The 11,647-nt window shown below is 44.4% G+C and overlaps 1 protein-coding gene across 1 annotated transcript in view; it reads left to right on the forward strand.

The window, feature by feature from the left end:
• The first annotated feature begins 1,301 nt into the window (after window positions 1–1,301).
• ATF6 (activating transcription factor 6) overlaps window positions 1,302–11,647 on the forward strand; it is a 17,492-nt gene continuing 7,146 nt past the window's right edge. Inside the window, exons 1-5 of the mRNA XM_010153522.1 lie at window positions 1,302–1,392; window positions 1,763–1,857; window positions 2,341–2,470; window positions 2,733–2,939; window positions 5,627–5,847. Coding sequence (XP_010151824.1) covers window positions 1,344–1,392; window positions 1,763–1,857; window positions 2,341–2,470; window positions 2,733–2,939; window positions 5,627–5,847 — 702 coding nt within the window. The 5' untranslated portion in view covers window positions 1,302–1,343. The remainder of the gene's footprint in view (window positions 1,393–1,762; window positions 1,858–2,340; window positions 2,471–2,732; window positions 2,940–5,626; window positions 5,848–11,647) is intronic.

Consider the following 11,647-nt stretch of genomic DNA (forward strand, 5'->3'; position numbering starts at 1 on the left):
TGTGACCACCAATGCTGTGCTTTGTTACCTTGCCTATAAGATAGCTTCTTACTTTCTTGTCTATTTCTGAATTTTCTCCCAAACCCTTTGCTTGCAACCTTGTGCGTTAACCCCCATGTTTTTCACTGTCCCGTCATGCAAACTGCTTTTTCTGTCCCGGTGCATTTGCCTTATGGATTCTCCACACTGTTCTTCCCACTACTCACTGTATCCCAAGCCATCTGCCTCCAACTCTTCGGTTATCCAACATAAACCTCACATACTAAAAGCATTCCTACAGGCATTGTAGAGCCAGGTACTGGAGGAAATTTGGGAACTACTGCGTTGTACAAGGGCAAGGTATCACCCATCAGCAGGTCAGCATTAGTGTCTGTATGGAGGCTCTTACTGCCCAGCTCAGGCTGTGGCTTTTTGGTCATTCTTCCTATAAATGTGCTCTGATGAGCTCTTTCTTTATCCTAGCCTGCAAATGCTAATTTCTGTGCAGTCCGCAGACTCTGAGCCTCCCTTTATGAGGCTAGTTGAGAACATAAGGAGATGTAAGTTTGCAGGATTGTTTTGAGCAAGAAAGTCTTTGCTGTATATTTGTATAGGTTGGGTGTGTAATATTTATATTTTTCCTGCAAGTGCTTGTAAAAACACTACATTTGATTACACTGAGACTTACAGTTGTATCAGCAGGCAAACTGGGGCAAAAACCTGATCCCTGTTTTAAAGGTCCTACACTAAATAATATATTCAAAGTGATTTTAGTCTCTTTTTTTTTTTCTGTTGGAAAAGGAAGCTGGCGTCCCTGGCTTTGGAAGATGGTGGTGTTGCTTTATTGGAGTATAGGGAGAACTAATACACACTGTTCATCAGATCTTGAGCAAATCAGTCCTTGTGTCTCTTCTGCTGGTAAACTGTCGCTGTTTTTGTTTATGAGGTGCTTTGAGCTCTGATGATGGAAGTGCATTAAGTAAATCTTTCAAGTAAGATGAATGGGAGGATGTCAACAAGTTGCTAGAATTTGTGTTTCATATGAAGTGGTTCGGTGACTGGACTTAGAACTTTCACTTTACAAACTACTAATAACAGTAATTAGTGATGTCTTAAACTGGCATGCTCTTTTCCTACAGCTCTAAGCTTGTGTGTTCCGGTTCAGAGTTGCCCCCTCAAGGGCTTTAGTCTGTGTGTGCCCTAAGGCAACTGAAGTGATAGCTTTGTTTTGTTTTCCAGAGCTGTAAGAATGTGAACATAATGACTGGTGGTTTCAGTGTATATTGTCTTTTTCTACTGTTCCTTTTTCTGAACTGTCATTTCAGGAAAATGATCTCTGTAACTTTCATTTTGATTTGGATTTGATGTCGTGGGACTCAGATCTTTGGAATATTACAGGCCATGCTTATGCAGGTAATTTACCTTTTGTATTTTGCAGATGTGAGTATTCTCCCTCCCTTCTGTGTGTTGTCCCCCCCTCCCCAAGGGTGAGCTGTTAGAGCTTTAGGATAGTGATAACTTGTGTGAATCTGTTTTGATGTCGGGGAGCACTTAGCTTTGTGGTGAGACACCATGCTGTGTTTCTGTGGGATGGGTACAGCTGGCAAGGACTGCCCTTCAAGCTGAGCTGCTCATTAACTTTAATCTCACTATGTTTTCTGTTGTGCCTTGCTTCAGACACTAAATAGTAGGTGTAGAGCAGCATATTCTTTACTGATCTCCCATTGTTAAACACTCTGGTAAAATTACACTCCAGTAAAATTTCTTTATCTGCCTCTTGCAGATGCAAGTGTGAAGACAGAACCCTTATCACCAGCCACTTCAAATTGTTCGGTCCCTTCTCCGTCGTCTGTGGACTCTCCAGTACAGAACGTGCCTGTATGTAGAAACCTCCGTGTGTCACAGATAGCAGCAGTCACTCAGAACCAGCTGTGGCAAACAGAAAGATTTACTTGTCTGACCAACTTCATGGCATGAGAGGAAACAGCTTATTTTTCCAGCCCTTGCAAAAACAACTTCCCTTCAGTGATGTTTCCCTTCCTCTCCTGCTGTGACCCATTCTAAAAAAGAGCATGTTCAGTTCTGTTTCCTCAGTTGTGTGTGTTGGTCTGGTTGCCAAACAAAATCCCCCCCAAGGTCTAACAGTTGCTGACCTCTGCCCCCTTCACTCTGCTGCTGAGGACAAGTACTTCCTTGGTTTTCAGTGGTACTTAGGTTTTGTTCTGCAGTTTTATTCCAGTCAACGCTTTCTCCTGTGTGCTGAAGCAGCAACACAGATGTGATGAAAGGCAGTTAACTCTGAACTGCTAGCAGATGTTTTTATGTGTTTCTGAAGCACTGATCTGTACTTTCTGTCTGCAGGATGATGTGGACTTCAGCTGTAGCTCCCAGATGTCTCCCATCTCTCTCTACGGCAAGCGCTGCAAAAGCCCTCCGTCCCCCGAAGGAGATGGAGGGAAGAAGCCTGCTCTCAGCATCACTTCTCGGTCTGGTATGGAAGATTGAGCTTCTTTGATTCTGCAGATAGGACGGGTATTGTCTTGCACATGGCTGTTTAACTAATAGACACTAGTGTGTCCTGTCAGTTCTGACCTGAATTTGTGATCGGGTATGTCTGTTTTTACCAAATATTATAAATGAGCATAAAAAAAGCCCCAAACATACGAAAAGCCGTGTTGTTACTGCTTGAGTTCTTTATTTGATATCTTCTGGTCTAACTCTGACTCTTTTTTTTTTTTTTTTTTCTTTCCTAGGTAGTAATTGTGCGAGGACCCTGAAGAGATGTGGTCAGACAGCATCCAGGCCTTCGATACAACCCAAACCCCTTCTTCCTGCTGTACCTGAGGCTCCGGCTAACATTGGCATCCCAGCTAAAACCATCATTATCCAGACTCTTCCCACGCTTGTGCCACTGCCAAAGCATCAGCCGGTTGTTAACATCCAGCCAGCGCCACCTAAAGGTGGGTGAATTGTCTTGACTGAGCCAGGTCTTGGGGGTAAGCGCTGTGTTTGGGATGGTCACTAGAATGAAGTTAGCACTGGTGGGTGAAAAGGGAGGGGTAGGAAAAAAAATAAGGGGTCCTACACGCTTTGCTGAAAAAGCTTTAGGCTGAGAAAATGGCCTTATTTCTGTATTGCGTAGTCCTTGGAGAAACAACAGTCACCTGGGCACTGTGTGGAACGGAATACAGTATAGCAAAAAAAACCGTGCTGAGCACTGACAGTTGTGCAGGTAAAACTGCTGATTTGGAAGGATCTCTAGGGACCCTTTGCTCTCTGTGTGATGGGAAGTGGTGTCTAGGGTGATTACAGTGCTATTCCGTCGTAACCACAGGACGATCCAGCAGAATCAGTTAGCATAGAATCGTAGAATGGTTTGGGTTGGAAGGGACCTTAAAGATCATCAAGTTCCACCCCCCCTGCCATGGGCAGGGACACCTTCCACTAGACCAGGTTGTTCCAAGCCTCATCCAGCCTGGCCTTGGACACTTCCAGGGATGGGGCATCCACAGCTTCTCTGGGCAACCTTCAGCATGGCTTGAAGGAAACTTGAAAGCTTGGGAGGAGGGACATAAGTGTTTGGTTTTTTTACCCACATGAAACTTTGCCATAGGATGATGGGACCATGAGTTTATGGCTTTTTATCTCACTAAACAGCATTAAATAGGATGTTGTGAAATCGGCTGAGTTAAGAGAGCCATGTCAGGGGTTGCTTACACCGGCAAGCTGATGTTAACAAGAGGCAAGTGGTTTCCTGTCCACTGATAATTCTTCATTCCTCCTGTTGCCCCGTAACAGATTATTTGAAGTAGCTTGAGCCTTCATTTCTGAATCCCATGCATTACTACACTCTTCGGCCAAGGCAGTGGGGTCATTGCATTGGTGAAACTGTCAGATGCAGTTGCTTGTTCTCACCAGCTGATGGCTGCAGTCTCTTGCGGTTGACTATACCGGCACAGAGGCATGGAAGGAAAAGGAGACAAATACTTGAGGGCATGCATCTAGAAATTATTGCAGTAGAGAAGAATTTGTCTTCATTACTAACGGCTCCTCCATCAGGAGCTAAGCCAGAGCTGGAGACGCTGACATTTGTTACAGCATGCCTAAGATTATTGGACTGCTTAAAACACGTCGGCACAGTCAGTGTGACCTAATTCTTATTCCTTCTGATGTTCCAGCTGATAAAATACCATCTGGAATAAGGAATGTTGGGGATATGGATTTTTTGGATAAAAGTATAGTATTGTGAAGGTCAGCTTTTCCTTTTCCCTGAAGAAAAGTCAGGAGAGTTTGGGTTGGTTTTTTTTTTTCTGTGAGGCACTGTAGAGGAAATACTTTTTGGGAAAATATTTCCATGCCATGTATTTACTTTTAACTGATGGTGTGTTTAAAAATGCTGTAGTGCTGCTTCCATAACAAAAACCCTAAGGCTCTTTTAATTAGTCAAAATCCCCTGCATGTGACAGGTTGGAGCTACCAGTTTGAAATGTGCCGTTTTCCTTCAAAGGAGCACGATATTTTTACATCCCTGTCATAAAAGCTTGAAGAAGGCAGCATGTTCTTGGAGCATCATGTGCTTTATGTATTAAAAAAATGGTTGAAATAATCTCAAATTCACCATCTGAGGTTCTTAAATAGGGTAATACAAACTTGTGATGTCTTCAAGATTATCTGTGCAAAAAGATGATCTAATCCTACACCTCATACATAAGGGATCTTGGCGCTAGGTAGGTGACTTCATTTTTCACCTTCCAGAAGGTTCAGTAAATGCAGTAATAATACCGCCGTGCGTTTTGGTTGGAATGCTCCACTGGAACGTGTTCTTTCTGAAAGCTGGCGAGGTCATCCTGTTACAAGGGATTAAAGAGATGTTCGTTGCTTTCGGACAAAAAAATATTACTCGAGCACCTGCTTGAGTTAAATGTAGTTGTTGGACTGAAATTTCTTGGAAGTGACTGTATATAATTCCGTTTCAAACTCGTGTCAAAATTACCTCATTTTTTCTGCTTGCATTTCTTTAAGGTCTGTTCAGCTTGTGCATAGAATTTCTTACATAAGACATTTTTAAAAAAAATTAGTCTTGCCTTACTGTGAGTTGAGGCTTTAGCTTACATTTTGAAAGTGTAACTTGCATTGTTGTTTTGTGTTTATCTTCTTTCTCTATGCTGTTTCTGAATTAGTTTACATAGTATGAATCACTTCTGTGTAGTTAAGTTTTCCATTGAATACTGCACTGAAGCAGGGATGGACAAAAAGGGGAAGGAGGATTGAGGTAACTTCTCTTGAAAAGTTGCTCAAAGTGCATCAAGTGTTAGCAATACTGAAAAGAGTAATGTTTCTAACCAGTGTTGCATTTTATTAACTTTGAGGAGTCATTGGGTTTTGGGAGAGAGCTTGATTTAGTGAGTCACTTTAATACGTGTAGTTTTGGTTTGCCGAATGGATAACTTTTGGCCTCATTTTTATTTTCATCATTCCTATGCTGTGGAATACATTAACGGTGCAGAATTGAACTGGAGATAAATCATGCAGGCCAGGAGAGGAAGGAAGAGGCTTTGTACCTCCTGTGTCAGTATTCCCCAACAGACTGGTCATGTACAAATCCGTTTCATGTCACTGAGCACCCCTGCTTGTTCTTGTGTTCCAGCTCAATCAGTGGTGCTCCCCCAGCCCGCTGTGGTACAGCTCCAGGCTTCTGGGGTGCTTCCTGCCTCCCAGCCAGTCATTGCCGTCACCGGAGGGACCACGCAGCTTCACAACCATGCAGTGAATGCCTTGCCTCCAGCTGCTGGGAACGGCTCAACGAGCGTCAGAATACCAGTGACGAAGCCCTTGCTCCAGAGCACCGCGCCAGCAGTGGGGCTGGATGTGAGTTCTGACGGGGTGGTGATAACGAGTGACTAAACCTGGAAACCGTTACTTGCATATGGGATATAGTGGGAGAACCAGGTCACTTTAGAGTCTCAGGAAGACAGAGCTGTAGTTGGGCTCGTCTAACAGGATTTCAAACAGTAAACAGGGAATTCAGCGGCTTGGCAAAGAATGGGGAGGAAGAGCTTGATCCCTGCTGGCAGTTGCAGACCAGGTGTGCAGGCATTGTGGCAGAAGTCAGTGCTGATGTATTTTTTTTCCTTCACTTGTCTTCTCAATTGCAAGCTCTCGATGGCTGGAGCTGTCTTACATACAGGAAGATTTGATATATCTGATTTTTGTGCTAAACCATTTTTTCTAATCCATGTAATAAAAACATTCCTTTGGAAGCAGATGAATTGGAGGTGTTAGCAGTAGGCCTGATTCTTTCTCCATCCCCTTTATCACCCTGGATTTACTCATGATTTTTAGAAACTCCAGGTGTTGTTTCATATGACCCCAATCTCTTCAGGCTCCCTTTTGGTCATACAATGAATGAGTAGAAAAGGGGTAAGCACTCAACAGTCACTGCACAAATAGGTAAGTTTTTCCACAGTAGCTCGCAGCAAACAGTAGGTGTAAACACATATAGCTTTTGAGGTGTATAGGGTTTTTATCCCCTTTCAGCTCTGACATTTTAACTAGCTGTCAAGACGGGCGTTAGCTTGATTTAGTTCCCAGTAGTTTGGGGCTGCTTTGGTTGGATTTTGTTGTCCAAAGGAAGGCATGGTTGCAGAAAGTACTGAAGCTTCTTGACTGTGGCTTTTTAACTGCAGAATGACACCCTGAGAGTTTAGACCCAGTCACCAAGCACAGCTGTGAGCTGAGAGTCCTATTGCATCTCTCGTTGTGAGGGAGAAAACCCTGGTGTCCAGTCACAGGAAGTTTTGCAATATAGTTATGTCCTTATTCATAGAATCATAGAATGGTTTGGGTTGGAAGGGACCTTAAAGATCATCCAGTCCCCCTCCTCCTGCCATGGGCAGGGACACCTTCCACTAGACCAGGTTGCTCCAAGCCTCATCCAGCCTGGCCTTGGACACGTCCAGGGATGGGGCATCCACAGCTTCTCTGGGCAACCTGTCCCACTGCCTCACCACCCTCACCAGGAAGAATTTCTTCCTGATACCCAATGTAAACTTCCCCACTTTCAATTTAAACCCGTTACCCCTTGTCCTGTCACTACAGACCCTTGTAAAAAGTCCCCCCCAGCTTCCTTGTAGCCCCCCCAGGCCCTGGAAGGTGCTATAAGGTCTCCCCAGAGCCTTCTCTTCTCCAGGCTGAACACCCCAACTCTCCCAGCCTGTCCTCATGGCAGAGGGGCTCCAGCCCTCGGAGCATCTCCATGGCCTCCTCTGGACTCGCTCCAGCAAGTGTTCGCAGTGCAGGACACTGTTTCTCAAAGGCATGTGCCCTCTGGCTTCTCTGGAGGGATGTTGTATGGTTTCGTTGTGTCTGAGAATCGCCACTCATGCTTGATGTTAAATTTTCCTCACTATTCATATTTGGGGGGGGGCTACATTTTAAAATGAAAACTTTATTGCTACAAATAGTTCAGCTGCCAGGCCGTGATGGAAACCTTGAGTTTGCAAGAAGCTCACAGAAGTCTGTCGTTAGACAGAGCCGTTACGTGCTGCTGTGCAAAGCCAAACCGAAGAGACCTGCCAGCAGTCCTTTAGATTTGACTCCCTGTAATCAGGACTAGCACTGGGCCTTGCCATTGTCTGAATATAGGGTTTAGTTGACAAAACCTCCTTTATTGTCATCACTCTTCACATCTGTGACAGTCAGTAGTCAAATGTGTAGCTGGGGTAACGAATAGCCGTTCGTTTTGAACGATGGTTGTGTGGGTATTTCCGCCTGAAGCTGGTTTAGGGAGGCAGTTTTAAGACTTGTTATCAGCCTAAATGCTGCACATCATACTTGTGTTCACTGAAACATGTAAAACCACTTGCAGCTGCCCTTTGGCCCATAGTGTGAAATAGCACTTTGGAGAAGAGCAGCTGTTTCAGGATACAGCTGGCAGCAGCAGGGTTAACACCTCCGGTGACTGCTGTAGACTATGTGGGCTCGGAGCTGCACAGATGTAGCTGTCATTTGAGCTCTGCAGCACGTGGTTTTGTTTGCTAATCTAAGCAGATGTTGCAGGATAAAAAGAAACACTGCAGGACTCTCTTTTGGGTTTAGGAGGGATAAACTGCTAGCTTAACACACAGCCCTTCTGCTGGGTCAGGCTGAGGTGGGCTTGATAGCAAGCTGTGGGCACGAGGCCCTGCGTTGTGCTTGTCCTGGTGACACACGTGTACGCAGCTCGCGGGGAAGTGCTGGGTTTTCAGTGCCGTCAGCCTTCGCTAGGAAACCGCTGAAGAACTTTCCACTAGGAAGTTGGACAGAAGAAACGCTGCCTAAGCAAGCCACGCTTCCGGTTGAAGCAAAGAGGCTCTTCATTAAAAAAGCAGATTGCCTTTCCTGTTGCAGTTAAACAATATGAGAGCATAAACAGTAAGGGTGTCTGAGGGAATCTAGTTTTGTTGTGTCCTTGTAGGGCCTTTCTGTCATGTTTCCCCTCTAGTGGTTTCATTCTGCGTCTCAGTTCTGTTGATTAAAAAAATATTGAAAATGTAGAACAAATTAGATTATGCAAAATTACTTCAACATAAGTGTGGATTTCTATTAAGGCATCCTGTTTTCTCTGCTGTACACTGGGTAATTTCCACATGAAATAAGCTCGTTAGTCACGCTGTGTTCTGTTGCGGTAGAGACGAGAAAACCCAGGTCTTTCCTAAGAGCAGAGCAAACACTGGCATAGGTTTCGTATCCCTGGTTTAAGATGCTTTTTGGAGACAGCAGCTTCCATAGGCTGAGGAAGGAAGCCAGCCAAGGTAAAGTTGAAATGGTTTGTCCTTTCAGCTCTGTGTTAACTTTCCCAGCGTGTGTACCAAAATCTCTGTGGAGCGTGAGAGATGTTCCTATGTCTCCAGAAATAGAACGTGTGTTGGAGTGGGGATTAAATTTTCCTCAGAACTCGGTTTTCTTGGGAAGACTAAATTGTGGTAGCAATGTTTATATGTAAAGAGCATGACTGTAGAGACCCTGAAGATGGGGGGGCCATCTGCATCTGGGTAGTGCTGTTCGAAGCAAGGTTTTGCAGTGAACCTTTTGCTTCTCCATGTCCTCATCTATTTGTGTGTGCGCGTTGGTGGTGGTGTAGTTTTTAAAGCTTGGAAGTGTGAGTTGCATCACTGATTACTGTTTGATTTTAATGCTAGTGTTTTCCCTTTATGGTTTGTTTTTCCTGAGAACCAGAAGTTACTGTCTTGAGTGGTAAATTAATACAATGGAAAGAGGGAAGCTGCAAGAGAAGTGTTTGCTCCATTTAATCTCTGTTCAGCACTTGTGTAAAGCGATGTTGCTCAAGCAGTCTGACATTGTAAATTAGTTCCTCTCTCCTCTGATTATCGGAACACTCAAGCAAGGGGCATGTTTATCATCATGCAGAGCCAGCTCTGCAGTGCTTAGTGCCATGCTGCTTCCAGGTTGAAGCATTGTTGCACTGTTTCATACACACTTCTCTCCATTTCCTGCATCAGATTTGGGCAGGATCGGGGTGCAATTGTGGCTTATTCCCCAAGAAAAGCCAGAGAAGCACTAGAGGTGTGGCCAAGGACCTTAAACTGTTGTAGGCACTGCCAGTTAAAACAGAGTGACTCTAGGACAGTTGGGTTTCATTTAAGCAAGTGTAAGAAATGAGTGGAAGTGAAGCTGGTGTGGCAGACTGAAATGCAGGGACTGAACCTTGAATCAGATGGGGAGAGCTACTGTTTGTGGCAGCATTTGGAGAACACTGAGTAAAGGAGGGCAGTCTAGAGAAATACCATCTGGAACACAGCTGGTGGCATCTGAAACAGCAACAGATGTACCTCAGAGCGTTCTAGTGTACAAACACTGCACTGGTGCTTTAATTCCATGTTTTCTCCAGGTAGGTGGATTTGCCAGTGGTTCCAGCCACGTAGTCAAAAGCTATCCAGTAGTGAATAATCCTGACCAGGTCTGCAAACAAGAATGGATGTGAACAATTTGGTCGTCTCTGTTGGACTTCCTGATGCAAAACCTCTTTTTAAAAAGAGGAATGTAACTACTTGTTTGGAATATCGCACAATTCAAGCCAAAGCTCCTGCATGAACTCATTCCTTATTATTTCATCTCTGGATAGTTGAAGTGATCCTGGCCCCACAATGGTGTGTCTTATACACTGCAGTCCTTGGCTGGCCTGAATCTTTTTTTTTTTTCCATAGCTTTTATATGTCTGCACAAGTTTTTCTTGTGTTAAGAATTGTAGTACTTAAATTGTTCAAGACAAAGCTCAGTGTTAATGAAAACATGTTAAAATCTTTTCTTCTCCACTCTGTGCTAAAGAGAGAAACTGGAGTACGTACAAACAGCTTCACTTCCACAGACTTGTTGGTGGCAGCAGACTAGACATATAATAAATGATCTTCACAGAAAGCAATTAGATCAACATGGAGACAGCCCAAAATGTTAATGCACTGTAACGTGTTTTCTTTGTCTTTGTCACCAGACTGCAGTGCCATGAAGAATGGCTTCTTCAAACAGCCTGTAGCCAGTTTTTCTTGCAGACACGAAAGCCGTAGAGGAGCATACTGTCTGTGTGTAGGTATATACCAGAAGAGAGTTGGAAAGCTATGTTTAAGATTCTTTAAGCAGCTAGACCTTAACCGGAGCACACTTCCTGAGTTTAATGTTCCCATTCTGTGACTTGTTTATTTTTTTCCTACACTGATACTTCTAGACTAGTTCCCATCTTTTTTTCTTAAGCTTCCATACTCTAAAAGGTGCAGGTTACTCAGGGAATGTGTTGGTAGCTACTGGAGGATATTCAAGTCTGTGTAAGATACAGCATTCAGTCTCTTTCAGTGTAAACATCATCAAGGCACATCCTGTTGCAGCTTAATAATGTGATGGAAGTCTTCTGTTTTTCATAAAAACAAAGCTGCTGGTGCTAATTTTTGAGGAAAAGCAAATCAACAGAGTAGTGTTTAAACTTAGAATTTCAAGTGTTTTTGTATAGTGCTGCAGTATCGATCATCGTTATCCTTGTCAGCAGCAAGATGCTTTCAGTCTGCATCGTCCCACTCAGTTCAAACCACAAAACAACTAAGTGGTAAAAGATGATAGAGTGTTCCTGCTGGGAGGGGGTGTGTGTGGAGGAATCGGAGTCACCAGGACTGTTGGAGGATGGGGAGGGGTTACTTTGAACTGTCCCGGTCTGGTGTTGGGACTGAATGTGTGCTAGTGGTTGGAGTCAATTGTCTGCCCTGATCTGAATTAAAATCCTAGTCTAGATGCACCCAGAGACTGCATTTAAACTGCCATGTAAGTGCTTGATACACACAGAATGTGCAACCTAAGGTCAGAAACAGTATGCAGAATATCAAGAACTACATACCAGAGCTGTAGTAGGTACAGAAACATGTGTAATCAGTTTAAAATCATTACCCCTTGTCCTGTCACTACAGGCCCTTGTAAAAAGTCCCCCCCCAGCTTTCTTGTAGCCCCCCCAGGCACTGGAAGGTGCTATAAGGTCTGCCTGGAGCCTTCTCTTCTCCAGGCTGAACACCCCCAACTCTCCCAGCCTGTCCCCATGGCAGAGGGGCTCCCGCCCTCGGAGCATATCCGGGGCCTCCTCTGGACTCGCTCCAACTATATCCTTCTGCTGTTGGGGGCCACCGCACAGGCA

The sequence above is a fragment of the Eurypyga helias genome, unplaced genomic scaffold (assembly GCF_000690775.1).
Source record: "Eurypyga helias isolate BGI_N326 unplaced genomic scaffold, ASM69077v1 scaffold11476, whole genome shotgun sequence".
In the NCBI taxonomy this organism is placed as follows: Eukaryota; Metazoa; Chordata; class Aves; order Eurypygiformes; family Eurypygidae; genus Eurypyga; species Eurypyga helias.